This window comes from Phoca vitulina, unplaced genomic scaffold, assembly GCF_004348235.1.
Source record: "Phoca vitulina isolate PV1807 unplaced genomic scaffold, GSC_HSeal_1.0 scaffold7, whole genome shotgun sequence".
Taxonomy (NCBI): domain Eukaryota; kingdom Metazoa; phylum Chordata; class Mammalia; order Carnivora; family Phocidae; genus Phoca; species Phoca vitulina.
The window spans coordinates 28,295,585-28,315,295 of NW_022589710.1; the positions used below are offsets into that span (position 1 = coordinate 28,295,585).

At 37.3% G+C, this 19,711-nt stretch overlaps 1 protein-coding gene across 1 annotated transcript in view; it reads right to left on the reverse strand.

Annotated features, from left to right (window-relative positions):
- The window catches only part of GCH1 (GTP cyclohydrolase 1), a 48,760-nt gene that overhangs the window by 17,485 nt on the left and 11,564 nt on the right, over positions 1-19,711 (reverse strand). Inside the window, exon 2 of the mRNA XM_032405155.1 lies at positions 3,748-3,857. Within this exon, the coding sequence (XP_032261046.1) occupies positions 3,748-3,857 (110 nt within the window). The remainder of the gene's footprint in view (positions 1-3,747; positions 3,858-19,711) is intronic.

Consider the following 19,711-nt stretch of genomic DNA (forward strand, 5'->3'; position numbering starts at 1 on the left):
TGTTTGTTTTGAGAGAGAAAGAAAGAGAGAGTATGAGTGGGGGGAGGGGCAGAGGAAGAGGGAGAGAGAGAATCTCCAGCAGACTCCGTGGTGAGCGGGGAGCCTGACACAGAGCTCGATTCCATAACCCTGAGATCACGACTGAGCCAAAATCAAGAGTTGGTCTCTCAACTGACCGAGCCACCCAGGAGCCCCAGGAAAGCTTCCTTTAAATGGCTGAAACTGTAACTATAAATATTGCTATTCTACCTTAAAAGTCCCACCCTGTTGCCCAGAAAAAGGGTCTCCATATTCTCTGTCATGCTTGGTGGCCTCATTTCCAAGCTGCTGGAGAACACTATCTTCCTGATGGGAGATAAAGGACACAGCTACAAATGTGACTTGTCAAGACCTGGACCTTAAGAACTAAGTTCTTATAGGACCTACCTAAGGCCAAGCCAATTCTGTAATCTTAAAAGTCACTAATATCTCCTATGTCCATGTTACCTCTCTTTGAGCCATGTATCAATTATGAGAAAACATTAGTTCTACAAAAAGGCTAATAAATGGTCATTTGTAAGCAATCAGTTAGCCTAATATAAAATCATAGATTCATTTGCATCATGGTTTGCCTGCATTTGTTGCATTGTTCAGCTAATATTTACTATACATGTAAATAATTGATCTAGTAGTAATTAATGATTTTTCATCTATTAGCACTTTGCTTTGAGAGTTTGAGAATACCAATTCATCACCTTCCTGGTCAGCATAAAGAGAAAGTAAAGTAGCACCTGAACACTGGGTATTTCAAAGAAAAATAGAGTTAAAACTTTCCCACACAACTTAGATCTTCTGTACCACTTGAAATTTTTATACTTATGTGCAAAGCCATACTTTATTGTTTGTATTATTTTTTTATCCTTCTGAAGATCCTAAGTCATTTAAATGTCGATTAGAGAAAATCCTCACGGAATAATATATTTTTTAAAAAGTTAGCAAGAACACAAACACAGAGATAATCATAGCAGAAAGTAACAGGATATAGTGGTGAGAGGCTGAGCACAGATCAAGCTCCTAGGTCTAACACCAGCCAAATCACTAACTCCCTCTGTCCTCTTGGACCAATCATAGGCTTTCTGGGCCTAAATCCCTCACTTACAATAAAAAGTAATAAGATAAGCTCAAAGTTCCCCCCCTTCTTGAAAAACCTGAGCTCTGATGTCACGTGGCCAGCATCATTAATTGTGGGATTGCCAGTCAGTGCATGCCTCTTGGTAAGATGGAATACAGAGCCGTCAGCAACTCCATGAACTACTCTTAGTAAAAATGTTTAGCCTTCATATTAGGAAGTTTTAGATCTAGTCTAGTTTATAGGAAATCCAAAGGTTGAACGGAACAAATCCAGAAGGTGGGACACTCCACAGGACAACTGGCCCAGTCTCTTCAGTAAGAGAATGTAGGGGTGGGAGGGAGGAACTACTTTTATAATAAGAGACTTAAGAAGCATTAACAACCCAAAGCAATGCAAATGTGTGACTCTTATTTGGATTCCGGTTTATTTATTTTTAAACATTTTAAGTACTCTCTACATCCAACATGGGGCTCAAATTTACAACCCTGAGATCAAGAGTCACATGCTCTACCAACTGAGCCAGCCAAGTGCCCCTGGATTCTGATTTAAACAAACCAACATTAAGACAGTTGAGACAATTGCAGAAAGGTAAATATGGGTTAGTTATTAGATGCTATTTATGAATTACTGTTAATTTTGTTTATAGTAGTGCTAGTGTGGATAAGAAAATATTTTAGAAATGTGTATTAATAATTAGTGATGAAGAGTCATGCTGTCTACAACATACTTTATATTGTTTAATATGTTGAAGAATTTACTGCTAACTTTTCAGGATAATAATCAAATCAGAGTTACATTTCCTTAAAAATCCTTGTCTTTTACAGACACATACTAGAAGAAATTATGGAAAAAAATAATATGATATCTAGGATTTGCTCCAAAATAGTCCAGTGGGAACTTATATATAACAAGATTGGTCCTTTACCGGTAACTACTGAAGTTGGTTTTAGGAAACATGGAACTTTATCATACTAGTCTTTCTATTCTTATATATTCGAACTTTTCTATAACAAAAGGTTTAAAAAAGAGAGATACCACTACATACATCAGAATACTAAACTTAAAAAGACTGAAAGTGCCAAGTGTTGGCAAGGATGTGAAGTGACTGAGACTCACCTAAGAGTATATGAAGTGTAAAGTGGTACAACCACTTCGGAAAACTAAAGATCAGTATTTATTAAATTGAATATGCATATACTCCATGACCCTGCAAGTCCACTCCTAGGTATATTCCTAATAGAAATGCATGCATATATGCACCAAAAGAATGCTGGTAGCAGTACTGTTTGTAAGAGGAGAGAGGGAGAGAGAGGACAATGTAAATAGCTACCAAGAACAGAATAAACTGTGATATGTTTGTACAACAAAACAATATACAGCAACGAAAATAAGCTACAATGACAGGCAATAACATCAATGACTTTTACAATGTGGAACAACAACAACAAAAAAGCCAGACACAAAAGACTTCATGCTGTAGATTCTTTCCATTTATAAGGTGAAAAACAAGAAAAATGATCTATAGTGTTTGAAATTGATATACTGGTTACTTGTGGGGACAAGGGATGGGTTAGGGATTAAAAAGGGCACAAGATGAGCTTGCAGGATAGTAATAATGTTCTAGTTCTTCATCTGTGAGGTAGTAAGGAATACCTTTATAATTTGTGCATTTTCTATGTTTTACTTTATAAAAAAGTGAAAAAATACTTTAACAAAAAAAAAAGTGAAGCAAATGTTAACACATTAAATTTAGGTGATAGATATATAGGTACTCGTAACACTATTTCCTATAAGTCTTCTGTTTAAAAACTATTACTAAAAAGTCAAAATAAAATAAAATTATAATGGGGGGAAGGACAGACTACTCTTGGTCATAAATCCACATGTTTTCAAAGGGATGTTTAAGTAAAACAAGCTAGATAACATTATCTAGTTTGCATTAGGTTCATTTCTCCTAATACAGAAAAGGTTGGAAACAAATTAAATCCACTAATACTATGACCTCTGCCACAAGAAATTCTGCAATCATTGCTGCTCATGCCATATTATACAATAGTATAACTTGGATCAAACATTATTTAGTCAAAATAAAGAGCAAAGGTTTTCAGAGACTGCAGCAGCTACCTAAAAAAAAAAAAAATGAAACTTTAATCTTATTATTTTAACCTATTAACATGGTATTTACTATGAAATGTTTGCCCTGAGGACTTTCTGCTACTTTGTTTTTGTTTTGTTGGTTTCTTTCCTTTCCTTTTTTTTTTTTTAGATTTTATTTATTTATTTGACAGAAAGAGCACAAGCAGGCGGAGCAGCAGGCAGAGGGAGAGGGAGGTGTAGAGGGAGAGGGAGAAGGAGAGGGAGAAGCAGGCTCCCTGATGTGGGGCTTGATCCCAGGATCCCGGAATCATGACCTGAGCCAAAGGAAGATGCTTAATGGACTGAGCCACCCTGGCACCCCTTGTTTTGTTAGTTTCAAGCTATTAGATTAGTTAGGTTGATAAAGAGTAAATGTTTATGTGTACCTCTACATATCTGGGATATTAGGAATTAGCAGGTGATGATCTTAAATATAATAATCCTAATTTTAAAACTTTAATGTGCTTTTTAAAATTCCTAGGGAACAGAGAAAAACTTACCTTTCCAACAAATGGAACTAGATGATGCTCACACATGGAAAACATATCTATGTCCTTCACAATCACCATCTCATCATGATCTTCATCAAATATAGCATCATTTAGGACATCTGAAATCAGAGGTTTGCTTTAGTAACATTTCCAATTTTATAGAAAGATACAGGGTAGAAAAACTAACAATCTCCATGGATAAATATAGACTGACAGTCAACAAAGACAAAACATTAATCCTAACTAAAATATTAAGGGAATGCAAATTAAAATTAGTTATTTTTCTCCCACCAAATTAGCAAAGTCTTTCTCTTTAAATGATGAAAAAATCCTTAGGATATAGTATTACATAACAAATGCAGGATTACAAACAAATGTGTTTGCTGCGTGACAGAAGGAGAAATTATGCAAAACAAAAGAGTGGCTATTTCTGGTGATGGAAATGAGCTGCTTTCACTTTCTTCCTTATATTTTCTTGTACCTAACAGTTTCTCTAGAATGGATGTGTAGAAAACCATATCTCACTTCTGAGGCCAGAAGTCCTTAGCCATCTGACTTTGAGGTCAGATCTAGACACCTGTAAACTTGATATATTATCTATCCCCTAAGTAATCTACTCTTATAAAATTTTCTAGTTACTGTATGCAAGCATCAGAGTTAAACAGTTGCCTTCTTCCTTAAGGAAATAAATGCTACAATTTTTATGTATATGCCTGTCCAGATTGGATTTTGACCTCTGGATTCTGGTACATATGGCCAGACATATGACAGACATTTAGAAACAAAAAAGCTTTATTTTTATTTTTTTATAGCTTTTGATTCATTTTTATTTTCAAAAAAGCTTTATTTTTAAAAAGTGCACTGATATCTGGACGTCTTGGCAGCCTACACACGTTCAAGACTCCAAGCTGTGTGATTTCAAGGATTTGGGGATACCCATCTACATAGTATGATGAGACAGAGGGGAGGAGGTGCGTTGAGGTTTGCAGCCACCTACGGTTATCTCCCCTCAAAGGCAGGCTGCGGAGTGAGTCACAGGGAAGAAGTGCAAACGTCCACCCACACAGCCTGACCTTCAGTGGCCCCGCTGCTACTAGAATAGAGGCTCACAGATATTGAATCATCATTTAACCACAGTTATCATCCCCTGAGTCAGGCTGTTCAGAGATACATTTGATTGTGTAGTGGAAAAGTCATTAGTGTGGTCAACAAAAGTGAATATGCAGGGTTTAGATACACACAGACAAACACAACACTCCTGGTTGGAGAGGCTGATAAAATCCAGGAAAGAAAAGGCTCAGTGTCATTCTTGAAGTAAATACTTCTCCGAAAACAGTTTTCTATTCTGAATACTCTGCCCTAACCTTCAGTCATATTTCTGAAAGAAGTCTAAAAAATAGACCCTTAGTGCTACCCAAAATATCTTGGATTTCCCCAAGATTTTAAAGTCATACATAACATTAAAATCTTTAGTCACATAAGAAAAATTCCTGAAAGTAAAACAACAAAATTATTTCTTAAAGAACAAAAGACAATCATCGAAAAGCAGCATCCATTTGTTTTCTCTGGCAAAGAATGAGAGCATCCCCATTTCTAAGCTCTGACAACAACCATATGGCCCATGTTAAAATCTGGTCCTCAAGTTAGGCTAAGTTAGCATCTGGGTCCATCACTAACTAGCTATTGAACCTTCAGCAAAGTACTCTGTGCCTCAATCTTCTAAGCTGTAAAATGGGCATGAAAAAAGTGCCTACACTTTTCAGGGGCATCCTGAGGATTAAACGAGATAACCCACATGTGTTTAAAAGTGTGCAGCTGGAGTGAGTTGTAGCTATTGTTATTACTATTATTATAAGTAAGGTTGAGAGAGTCATTAAACTATGTGTCCCATGCACACGAATACACATCAGAATTTAAAAAGCAATAATTTCCTTCTAAGAGACCACAGAAAAGGAAAAATAGTAACTGCAGTGAGGAAACCTGGCAAACACTACTTTATCCAAGTGATCCAGGTTAACTTTACCAGTAATAAGACATATTGATACCACGTAGCTCCTGGTATAATTCGATGAGAAGGGCACATCACCTCTGTAGTGTCCTTCCCCACGTGTATAACTGAGGTCTAATCACCAGACAAATTGAGGGACATTCTGCAAAATACCGCAACAAGTACTTTTTTAAAAAGACATGGGAAGACTGAAGAATTGTCACGGACTAGAGGAAATTAAAGAAACGTGAAAACTAAATGCAATGGAAAAACTAAAATCCACAGGAAGTCTGTAGTTTAGTCAATAGTATTGTACCAATATTAATTTTTTAAGGGATGATAACTGTACCATAGGCCATATGAGATGTTAATACGCGAGGAAACTGGGGCAAGGGTATATAGATACTCTCTGTACTATCTTTGTAAGTATTCTGTATGTCGAATATTATTTCAAAATAAAAAAGTAAAAAAAAAAAAGGCAACAGGACAATGCCCATCAACTGGAATGTATAAACAATAGAGTACCACTCAGCAATAAGGTGGAATACATGTACTACTAATACATGTACTAATATGGCTGAATCTCCAAAGAATTATACAAAGTGAAAGAAGTCATATACATACATACAAAAAACTATGTATGAAATTCTAGGAAATAGAAGTATAAAGAGAGAGAGCAGACAGATGGCTTACCAGGGACCGAGGGATGGGAGACAGGATGGACTGCAAAAGGGTGGAATGAAACTTTTTTGGGTTATGGAAAGAGTCTATACCTTCATTATCCTGGTGCCTGTGCAACCGCATGTATTTGTCAAAATTCACATTGTACACATAAATTTGGTGAATTTTATTGAATTTAAGTTATCCCTTAATGGAGCAAACCTTTTAAAATAATTTAAAAGGCTATAGAATAACCTGCAACCTTTTGTGTAAAGAAAGTGGAAAGGGGGAGATATGAACATATATACATTTACATGCTTATCTTCAAAAAGAAACACTTGAAGAATAAATAAAAAAGCGAATAAAAATGATTAACCCATAAAGGACTAAGAAAGCAGGAGAGAAGAGATATGGATAGAAGTGAGACATCTTTAAACATAATTTGTTACACAGTTGACTTTGAAATCATGTAAATGTTTTACATACTGGAAATTAAACCAAAAAGAAAAAAACTAGTGACCCTCATAAGTCTTAATGCTTTGTGGTAATGGAGCAATATTATGTTGCCTATATCCCATTTCATAAAAGTGAACCCAGGCTATAACCTTGACCAGCCAAATCATTTTTCTTCAATAATGAAGTTTCCCCGCTATATTTATTTATGTTTTGCTCCAACATATCTGAAAGCTACCATCTGTGGCTAATAAGAACAAAACACTATCACAGATTGTTTTAATTTCCTGCCTGTTATCAGCAGCAAGAAGGTAACCCTGGAAACAAGGATTTATGGCTTTCTATTTCCTACTGTTGGTCATAACCAACAAAGGAAACTGAAAGGGCCTCCAAAAGTTAAAGGTTTGTCTATTACAATGTCACACAAAGAAAAATGTAAAAGTATACCTTTCTCGCGTCATTAATGATTAAGCAATGACAACAAAGAACACTGCTGGACAGCCACCCCTTAAGTATTTAGTCCCTTCCTTAAAGTACAGTAAGTCAGGTCCATAACAGGAACCCAAGTTCCTATTTAAGCACCCTCTGAAGCAGGGTGCTTCTCAGACTCCCCCAGTGGGCTTGTTAAAACACAAATCACTGGACCCCAGTTTCAAAGTTTCTGATTTAGTAGGTCTGGGTGGGGCTGAGAATTGGCATTTCTAACAAGTTCCCAGAAGATGCTAACGCCCCTGGTCTGGGAACCAGACTTTGAGAACCCCTGTATTAAAGTTGTATTCAATGTTTTGTGCTGCTACCAAAATCTTCACATCTTCAAAATGCTCCTATTCAAACATAGTAATAGAAGAAACATGGGCCTGCTTCTGCAAAGGTAAAAGGGGGCAAAATCTCTCTCCTGTGAGAGATTCCCCACAAAAGAAAAATTCTACCTAATGGAATTTCTTTTGAATGAATGGTAATAGGAATTAGCATCACCTAGGATGTTTGGTGATCAGCACCAAAAATCAGAGATCTCTGAAGAAGCCAGAATTTCACACCCCATGGACCTTCCTGGAGAACAGTGTTAATAGACAATGAAAGGAGGCTTGGAACACTGAATGTGCATCCATCCTAAGGGATAGGAAAGAGAATGGGGTATGCCAACCAATTTTAGAACTAAGACAGCAAAACACAGAGAGCGAGAGCTAAAAAGTCATGAAAAGCCTCTTTGCTCTTGGCTGGAATTAAATCAACTCAATGGAATGGGTTAGCCTGGTGATGGGTATTGAGGAGGGCACGTTCTGCATGGAGCACTGGGTGTTATGCACAAACAATGAATCATGGAACACTATATCTAAAACTAATGATGTAATGTATGGGGATTAACATAACAATAAAAAAATTAAAAAAAAAAAAAAAGAATTCCTCATATCAGTGAGGTGATATGAAAAAAAAAAAAAAAAAAAAAATCAACTCAATGGACTAACAAAGACAAGCCTACCCTGACTTAGTGGAGAGAGGTCTGAATCACTGGCCCAAACCCTCCAGCATAGAGCTGCCCTCTACCAGCATAGAGCACTTACTTCATCACACCTCCTGGTACCACTGTCATGTGTATGGTTTCTCCCAACCTTGGAGGCAGGCATTATAGGTTAAGATTTTAAAGTTTCCACGCGGTGCCCTATATGCCATGCACAGAGACAGAATTAAACATAGATCTTCCATTTTATCTAATTAATACGTCAGTCTTTACCCTGTGAGTTTACTTTCTTAAGATAGATTTCAAAGAAAGGACTCCAAAGAAACTCATGTGGCCAAAGGAACAGAAGAATTATCATTGCAGCATTATTGGTAATAACAAAATTAGGAATTTAAATGTGCATCAGAAGAATGATTACACAATTTGGGTAGAGTCATACAATAAAATATGGCCCAGCAGTGAAAGTGAGTGAATCAAAGCTGAATTTATTATTTCCTGAAACAATGTCCAATGAAAAAAGCAAGTATTAGAAGTAATAGAAGATACATACAGTATGATGCTTTAAATGAGCTAGAAGAAAAATTACATGTTCTTTATGGGCATACATATGAAATAAAAGTATAAAAATAGACATGAGGGTAGAGGTCAAATTCAGGATAGTGGTTAACTCTGTGGAGGAAGGGTAAGAGGATCAGAAAGAGGTATCTATGAAACTTCATCTATATTTTCAAAAGCAATTATAGCAAAATATTAAGAGTTGTTAAAACTAGATGAATGTTGGTTAAACTAATTCTTTGTGCTTCTCCTTGTATATTTGAGACATTTCATTAATTTAAAAAAATGTTATTGAGTTTTTCATGCACATGCTGGTGTTGTGGTTTTTTTCCTGAAAAAAAGCAAGAAACTGAGGTTACCTTTGCATAGAAGGTCTGGTGCTAGAGGCCAATTACACAGGAAAGACAGAGCCCGCTTCATACAATGCTGCAAACTCCTTCAGAAACTTCCCTAGATCACACTCTGCAATTAAAACAAAGGCTTCTTCTGCCCTCACTGTGGCATTAAAATATTTTGCATTCTACCCCCATTTGAAAAATTTGTCCTACAAATAAGGGCAATGTTAAAACAAATTAAAAGGAAGAAAATCACTATCTCTGCTTTCATTTCCATCATGATGGTACACCTCTTACTAGCACTTCCAACACTCACAGCTTCTTGCACTTAACAAGACAGAGCTAACATTTGTAAAACTTGGCCGAAATAAGCATGAACTCAAACATTCCACAGACTGACATAACGGTGGAAACTAAGATACCATTCACACCATCTGCTGGAGTAGACAGAGGATACGCTCCATGAACTTATTTCATAAACTGCAAGTTTGTCAGCAGGAAAGATCCAATGCGTTGCAGAGAAAAGTAAAAGTTTGGTTATTTTGGAAATTTTCATTCCTGTCATCCCTGGCAGAGATAAATTCCCATGTTGCTTGTAAGCACTTAAAATATAGCCAAGGGGCCCCTGGCTGGCTCAGTCAGTAGAGCATATAACTTCTGATCTCAGGGTTGTAAGGTTGAGCCCCACACTGGGTGTAGAGATTACTTAAAAATAAAATCTTTAAAAAAAATAAAATATAGGGAAGACAACATGGATGGATCTTGATGGCATTATGCTAAGTGAAATAAGTCTTAGTTCACTTGTAAACTCTTACAGAGGGTAGAATGGTGGTTACAAGGGGCTGGGAGGGTGGGAGAGATGGGGAGACGTTGGTCAAAGAATACATACTTCTAGGTAAAGATGAATAAATTCTGGGGATTTAATGCACAGCCGTCTTCTTTTAATGAACACCTTTTATAATATAGTTAATAATACTGTATTACATACTTGAAAGTTGCTAAGAAAGTAAATCTTAAATGTTTCATCACAAAAAAGAAACAGTAATTGGGTGATGGGGAGGTGTTAGCTAACCTACAGTGGTAATCACATTGCAATATGTAAGTATATCAAATCAACTCATTGTATACCTTAAACTTACATAATGCTGCATGTCAATTATATCTCAATAAAACTGTAAAAAAAAATGTAGCCAAGGCTACTGAAATAAATGTACTGGCTGCCCTCAAAATATTACTGATATGCATGTTTTATTCAGCAAATAAAATACTGGAGAGCTATTCCCATCCTCTTAGCTGGGCTGGTCATGAACACAATGTCTGCTGTTGAGGGACATGTTTTCACATATGAAGTTATCTTTATTAACCAAAAGTTTTTCCTCATTACAACAGTAACGTTTGTTGTGGTTTATTTATAAGATACTGAAATACTGAAATGAGAAAATGGAAGTGCATAAAATTTCTCTACCCAGACAGCATTACTTAACTGGCTCTTAGAAAATCACATAGTGGTTCAAAAAGTAGAATGGCAAATTAGAAGAAATGAATTTTAAAAGTCCAAAGACCCAGGTTCTCATTTGAACTTTGTATAAATTGTGACCTGAGCTACAGGGTCCTCACAGGTAAGAGGATGGTTTTAGAGAAGGAAGTTAACAGGACTCCTAGGTTCCTGGCTTGCACAACTCTAGGGGTGTTGGAAATCAATGCCAAATTACAACACAATTATCCTCCCACCCCCACTGATCGGTCACCTTTTGAGAAGTGCAAAGGCAGTGGCTAGCAGCTTACTGTACTGAGGTAGGGAAAAACACCTGTTTTAAAATACTCAGTTTTTTTTTTCATAGATAAAACTGAAGGCTGCCAATCCTAGACATTATTAACTCTCAAAGTTATCCAAGCGTCCAAGCCTAAGGACTCCCAATCTAGTCTCAGTTTACTACCCTGAAAATTTGTGGTAGACAAAAATTAGAGCCTTAAAAGGCTATCTAAGGAAAGAAATAAGAGTGTATTCAAGGAGTCATTAAAAAAAAAAAAAAAAAAGATGCACACTTGCCAAATTTAGTTTTTTAATTGGATAATTTTGTATCTCTTTCACAATCCAGCTGTTAAACTGTAAATGGAATTTACAAAACAGATGTTGGTAACAAGGTCTGGTTCACAGCAGTTCTAAAGAAAGAACACACCAATCTGATAAACTATCCATTTGCTTCAGAAGCCTTTAATAGGCTCATCTCTTATCATCCTACATTCACTTATGCCATGAACTATCAAACAGACTGATGTTATGGAACCATCTGTAATCCTACCCGACAAATTAGTACCAGCAGGGTGTGCAAGCCACCATCATTAGTGACAAATGATTAAGGGAGAAGGGATGTTTTAGAACAGTAGCTCCCACAAATGGCCAATCATAGGGAGCTTTGGAAAATATAGCTTCTCAAGTCACCCTGAGAAAGTTTGATTCACTAGCTTGGGGGTGAACCCAGGATTATATCTTTTAAAAACCCAACAATTCCAACCACCAGACAAGCATAGGCTTTTGAGGGGTGAGAGAAGATGAGGGTTAAAAATGGACCCAGTACTGGCTCTAATTTGCTATTTAGCAAGCATGAACAGTGGGCAATGTAATTCTCCACCATAAGCCCTCCAAGTCAGAGGGTGACAATTCCTGCGGAACACTGTGAGATCTGCACACCAGCTGGGAAAGGAGGCTTGGAACAGAGACAGAGATTGACAGGTGGGGTAGGTAACTGGAGGGAGAGGTAAGGCAAAGAAGCTGGAGCCAACCTTCCAGAGCAGGGGCAGACAAGACCCAAGAGGTCCAGGGAAAAGTAAAGGAAGGAAGACTGCACATAAGAAAGTGGTACCCATATCTCTTAGAAAAATATCAGCGATTTAAGAAACCAGTTGAATCCGACAGCCAACTCACTAGAAATCAGTTTCAAGAGTAACATGATCAAGTTTTCATAGGAAGTTCTGACTAGTTTCTGAGCTAGACACAAATACATCAAACCATGACCTCAAGAAACTTAGGACCTGGGGAAATAAAAAATAAGTGAAGGGGATTAAAAGTACACTTATTGTGATGAGCACTGAGTAATGTATAGAATTGTTGAATCACTATATTGTACTCCTGAAACTAATGGAACACTGTCTGTTAATTATATTAGATTTTTTTTTAATTCAGCCCCCCAAAATGGAGAGAATGCCTAGAAGCTAAACTACAGAAGCAATAGTTTACATAAAGGAAAAATTATGGGCTGGGAAAAAATATGTGACTATATTGAGCATAAAGATTTGATCCAGGCCTTAAGGATAGATGGAAGGAAAGGAAAGTAAGCTTTTCCAGAGGGGTTAAGGAAGAGAGATACTATAGGAAATAAAATACAGAAACACAGGGAACAACAAAAATAAAGTGGACTGCCTGAGTGATTTATGCATTGGACAGAAATCAAATACCCTCCTATTTTAGAGCATTTTTCAAATTAAATTTTACATTTTGCTCATGACTTCTTTCAAGCCCTGCTTTACTCTGCATTCGTCAAAAACAGTTATCTCCATTTTACAAATGAGCAAACTGATGCTCTATTTGGAAACATTAAGTGCCTGCTAAAGATCATACCCGTTAGTATGAGAGCTGGATTTTGACCCCTATCTTCTGATTTCCACTGGAGAGCCTGATTACCAGCCACTGGAAGTCTGAACCTGGCCTACAAGAACAATGAGCTCAAGGCGGAAAGCCCAGAGGCAAGAAACCAGAATCAGGAGTTGCTATAGTTCACAGTCAGCCATGAGGTGACAAGCCTAAAGCCAATGACAGCAAAGGAAACAAAGAGAACAAATCTGATGTTTTAAAATAAAAGTAGTATTAGTGATAAACATAGGGGTTGAAGGAAAGAAGCTATCCGCCAGCCCAAGAGAACAGACTGAAAGAGCGGGCTGATACCCAGAGGCTGCCAGAGCCCAGAGCTGGTGCACACTGTTTGCAAAAGACTATTTTACCAAGTATTTATTTGGTTTATATGAGGGAAAATTCAGTAATTTAATGCCACTTTGACCTTTACTTTTTGAAATGAAACTGGACCGGTTTCAGGGGAAAGGAGAATCCCATTAAATCTTCAAACTAATAAAAAGGCTTAAAAAAAAAAAAAAAAAAAAAGGAACATCTCTATAGAAGTTTATCCTAGGAAACCAGTAAAGAATCACTTTTCAAACCAACCACAGTCTTTAAATCTTCAAGATCCAAATATTTTATGTCTCCTGGTGTGATACGGTATGAAGAAAACAGCATTCTTGCTAAAAATGTTTTCCCTGAATTTAATCAAGTCTTTAGACCTAACCTCCCAGTTCCAGGAATATGAGAGGTAGAGAAACAAGTTAAATGAAAACAAGAAGAAAACAATCACAAATCCCAAAGGTGGAATATCTTATAGGACAATTTACAATCTCTGATAAATCAGTGTCACAGGGTGGGGGGTGGGGGTAGCAAGAAATCTTCTAGATTAAAACCTAACAATCAAATGCAAATGTATGGATCTTGAGGGGGTCCTAGTTTAAACAAATCATGAGTCAAAGACATTTGGGACAACTGGGGGTGTAGAATTAGGTGTTAATTCTACTATTATGAATGTAGATTAGGTATTAAATGATACAAAGAAATTAATAGTTAGTTTTACTAAAGATAGTATAAGTGGTTAAGAAGAAATACACTTTCTAGGGTGACATTTCACCTCTAAATAAATGTCTGATTTGTTCTCAGTAAAATAGGGCATGCCAATATGGCAAAACATTAATTTTGAATCTAGGTAGTAAGTATGTTAGCTGTCCATATACAATTTTGTCCATTTTTATGTTTGAAAATTTTATATAAAAAATTTAAAAGTAAAATAAAATGTCACAGGGCACCTGGGTGGCTTAGTTGGTTAAGCATCGACACTTGGTTTCAGCTCAGGTCATGATCTCAGGCTAGTGAGATCAAGCCCGGTTTTGAGCTCCAAGCTCAACAAGGAGTCTGCGTGAGATTCTCTCCCTCTCCCTCCTCCTCTGCCCCTCCCCTTGCTCATGCAAATGTGCTCTCTCTCTCTAAAATAAATAAATAAAATCCTTTAAAAAAATTTTTTTAAATAAAATAAAATGTCACAATCCTAACAGAGAACATTGGTTTTCTTGTTATTACTGTGCTACCAAGCAATCCAACAATTCCACTTCCAATTGATAGGAAACCTTATTAACGGACTAAACCTCAAGCGCTAGTATGACTAGCAACTGCTTATTCTTCTAGAAGTGTCTACGGTACTCCTGAGGAAAAAGTCCTTAAATAAAGGCTTTGTCTAATCAAAGGGGCTATAGGTTAGAAGACCACAGGCCCTAAAGAGCATATAGATGAAGAACCTTTTCAAAAATCTGCATCACAAGAAAAAAAGAGAGGGACGTGTTACCATAGAAACTATCAGTGTGGTTGAATGTTTCAAAGGAAAACAGCACCTCTAGCAATGAAAGAAGCCTGAGGTCCTTGGTAGAACCTTACCTGTCAGCTGCAGGAATTCAACAGAGCGAGCAATGAAACAATTCTGACAAACACACCCATAGTACAGAGATGCAGGTGGGACAATTCCTCTCCTAGTCCAACTGCCACTCCTTCTAGACCAGATCGAGAAAGCCTTGAACGGAACTTGTCTAGGGTCATAAATTAGTTAGTGGGGATGCTGTAACTAGTCCAGCTTAGTTGTTCTTCCCATTATTCCAGGATGAGTTTGCTGACACACTAAAATCGTTTAAGAAACACCAAATGGACCTAAGGATTATATCAGTGAACAAAGTTTCTAACACACTAACTATAAAGCTGAAACACTTACCTCTCTTATAAAGTACTTCACTTGTAAAGAGCCCTACCCTCAAAAAGCTCAGTTTATAGTGGTGGTGGAGGAATAGGAAGAAATGGATATTAAAATGAAAGAAAAAAACGTGTGGGATAAGCATGACCTCCACCGAGGCAGAGCAAAGGCTCTAAAGGCTGGAGGCTGTAAGCTAATCACTCTGCTGCTGAAAGCCAAATTGTTTCTGATGGCAATCAGGGGCACCTCCATGATTGCCTGTGCGTTAACAGAAGCACTTATATTTTGAAGGGGCAGTCAGTTAGCTCTTTGGCAAAGTCCCCACTCTCAGTTGAACTCTAACACCTACCACCTTCATCGCTGCTCATGAACAGCTTACCATACAATAGATATAATTGTGTTTTCAGCTATTTTAGGGAGAGTTTCCTTGTTTGGGACATTTGTCAATGGCCCTGTTGAAATGGGTTCTGATTCCTACTTAGAAAAATAAATACTCATCTATGTACATAAAACATATCATACCTCACAGCAAAAGCCATATGTTCTTGGCAAAGCTCTTCACTTGAAACAGCATTTGGACCAACTGGACCTCAAAAAAAATTCAATGCAGAACTCAGCAACAGCCAATGTCCTCATCTAAATCTGGTTTCTTGTTCACAGAACTCTAGAGAAGCAATAGCTATTGATAAATGGGTAGTGGGTGGGGATCCTCATGGTTAGCAACCAAAATAATAAAAAAAAAAAGATAGTGAAAAAAAATTAGAGGAAGAGAACAGATAACAAGGGCCAAATATTTTGGAAAAACGAGTCTCAGGCAGAATGTCTGCCTTGATCTCCAGCTCCAGTATGGGAATGAGGCAGCGTGATTTTTCAAGATAGACTATGCACTAAACTAAGATACTACACTGCCCCTCATGAGGGAAACAGTGATGGAACAGAAAGGGGAAAAAAAATGCAGTCAAGAGAATGGAACACAACAAAACCTCACCACCATGGTGATGAAAAACAAGAAAAAAATCAGGCAAGTATTTTCAGAAGGATAAAAACTATTCAATTTTAGTAAAAATCACAGTGGCACTAACAGACTGGAGCAGCACAAGCTAGGTAGCAAGAAATGGAAGTCACTGTACTTCTGGTTAGAGATGACAAAGAGTCAGCAAGAAAAGATAAGACAGTCTAGAGATACTCGAGAAGTACAAGAGTCAGGACTTGGAGCACAAGTAAGCAAAATCAGAGATTAATCAGAAGGAAGAATCACAGATAAAACGGACAACCAGATTATAAAGACTAGACCAATGAGACCAAATAGACCAACTAGCAACATGCATTCAGGTAAAGTTCATAGAAGGGCTGACTGCCCAGAATGGACTTTTAAAACATCAGAGAGAGGAGCCAACTCTAATGCCTTCTATGCTGACCTTTAAAAAACTGACAATAAATTGCTTTAGAAGTTTCATTTAATTTTAACTCTATGGTACCAACAACTATGAATATTAGCATATTCTTTTTAATCCAGAACACTTAGACTGTAGTCTTCTCTAAACCAGCATGGACAATTTCTGTTTAAACAACAACAGGGGTGCCTGGGAGGCTCAATCAGTTAAGCGTCTGCCTTCAGCTCAGGTCATAGTCCTGGAGTCCTGGAATCGAGCCCTGCATTGGGCTCCCTGCTAGCAGGGAGTCTACTTCTCCCTCTCCCTCTCCCTCTGCTCCTCCCCTCCTCGTGCTCTCTCTCTCTCTTGCTTACTCTCTCTCTGAAATAGATAAATAAAAATCTTTAAAAATAAATAAATAAACAACAACAACAAAACACTTGGGGTGCCTGGCTGGCTCAGTTAGTGAAGAATACATCTCTTGACCTCAGGGTTGAGAGTTTGAGCCCTGAGTTGGGTGTAGAGAGCACGTAAAAAATAAAAATTTAAATTTTTAAAAAAAAAAATCCTCAAAATGAATTTCCTTCTAGGTTCAGCTCAAAAGTTACCTCCTCCATAGTTATCTGTGTTTTCAAGTCTCTCCACCAGAAACATCTGCCTCCCTTCTGACCACACAAAACTCCATATGCTCCTCTTCTCAGGAACTTCGTGTCTGGTCCCTGCTAGCATGGACCACAGGTTCCTTCAGGGCCAATACCAGATGAGCTATTTTTGCTTCCCCTTTAACAGTTAGTGTAGGGTCATCCATAGAGCTGATACTGGATACATAAAAACACATACATTTAATATATCTTCAATTCTAAGGATTTCCTAAAGTAAGAAAATAAAAATATGACACAATTTTTTAAGATTTATTTATTTATTTGAAAGAGAGAGAGAGAAAGAAGGAGAGTGAGTGGTGGGGAGAAAGAGAGAGAGAGAGCGAGTCTTAAGCAGACACTGAAGCCTGACACGGGGCTCGATCTCACGACCCTGAGATCCAAACCTGAGCCGAAACCAAGAGTCAGACACTTAATCAACTGTGCCACGCAGGTGCTCTGACATGTATAAATTTAAGAATATACAACATTCTACAGAATGAGTTACTGGTTTAAACAAGGACCAAATGGGTCTTTTCTAACTTTAAAATGGATGAACCTTAAAGACAGTATGCTAAGTGAAATAAGCCAAACACAAAGGACAAATATGCTGATTTCACTCAAATAAGGTACCTAGAATAGCCAAATGCACCCAAAAAGTAATGGTTACCAAGGGCTGGGAGGAAAGGGCAATAGGTGGTTAATTGGTTAATAAGTAGAGTTTCAGTTTGGGAGGATGAGAAAGTTCCGGAGATGGATAGTGGTGATGGTTGCACAACAATGTGAATAAACTCAATGCCACTGAAATATACACTTAAAAATGGCTAAAATGGTAAATTTTATGTTATGTATATTTTACAATAAGAATCAAGCAACTAAAAAAAACAATATACAACAAGCAAGTGTATCCATTTTGAGAGAGTTGCAATTATACAGCAGGGAACACAATTTAGATATGTTAGTACAGATGGAACATAATTATGTTGTATTATATTTGCCTAATTGTTCAAAAAGGAGTTAAAGTAAGTTTGTATCTCTGAAATTTATATACTATTGTAGTTATAGATAAAATTACTCTAAAATATTAAGCATTTATAACTGCATTTAATAAAAAGTACAGCCATAAAAACTAATATTTAAAACAGGAAAGTTTCCGGGCACCTGGGTGGCTCAGTTGGTTGGGCGACTGCCTTCGGCTCAGGTCATGATCCTGGAGTCCCTGGATCGAGTCCCGCATCGGGCTCCCTGCTCGGCGGGGAGTCTGCTTCTCCCTCTGACCCTCCCCCCTCTCATGTACTCGCTCTCTCTCATTCTCTCTCTCTCAAATAAAAATAAATAAAATCTTTAAAAAAAAAAAAAAAAAGGAAAGTTTCCAAACAATAAAACCATTAAAAGACATTTATAAAATATAAAATGACCACAACACAATTAAATGTGCTTTAAACAAAATATATAAAATTTTGGTCTTCAGATATCTCTCTCAAAGGATTAAATGGGAAAAAGTTTCTTATGAATCCACCTTAGAATTGAATGCAATTTAGCTAAAATTTTTGCAATTATTCATGAACTCCCCAGATCAAAAACATCATGAAATATCTTTCAGTCAGGATAGTAAGAAATGCCTCAAAACTAAATCTACTTGGCTTTCTCTTTGCTAAGATTCAAGAAGAAGAGCAGATTTCCTACATATTATGATCCTCACATATTAAATGGATCTCCATATGAAACTGTAACATAGGCACTTAAAAACTGAGGGGGCATGATGTCGATTAGAACATGAATGTTGTAGTCACAAACACCTGGGTTCTGCTCTGTGACCTCTGGCAAGTGACTTAACCTGAGCCTCCTCAGTTTCCACCTCTTTAGAATGGGTATGATCTCCAACTTGACAGGAGTATCATCATGTAAGATCACACGTACACAACCTGACCCATCCCAAAGTTTTGAGTCCCATGCTTTTCTCTGACACCTAAGGCTTTTGTTCACCAATATCCAGCACCCAGCACGTTGATGCCTTGATATACACCAAGGTGAAACTCACTTGATCCTGCCAGTCAGAAAAAGAAAGCTCAAAAATTTTCTTGCTTTCTATAATTTGCCAATTTACTCCCTAAAATCCTAGAATCTGGCTTCTGACTACATTAAGGTATTAAAACTAATACCCCTCCAAATCAAATCTCAGCACTCACGGCTAACATGTACAAAATGTCTACAGAACGTCCCATAGCGCAGGCATTTCTCTTAGCACTTTTTGTGTACCAACTCATTCCATCCTCACATTAGCCCTATAAGATGGATAAGTACTATTAATAGCCCCATATTATAGATGAAGCTACTGAGGCACTGTTGATAACAGGATATGAAGCCAGGCAATCTGGCTCAAGTCTACTATGCCTCATGACCTCTTCCTTTTGTTCCTTGTCTCTCATTCTCTCTCTCTTTTTTTAGAAAGCATCTTTATTATTTTTTTAATTTAAATTTTAGTTAACGTACAGTGTAATATTGGTTTCTGGAGTAGAATGCAATGATTCATCACTTACATACAACACGCAGTGTTCATCACAAGTACCCTCTTTAATTCTGAACACCCATCTAGCCCATTCCCCCACCTCTCTCCAACAACCCTCAGCTTGTTCTCTGTTGTTAAGAGTCTCTTGTGACTTATTTCCTTCTTTTCTTTTC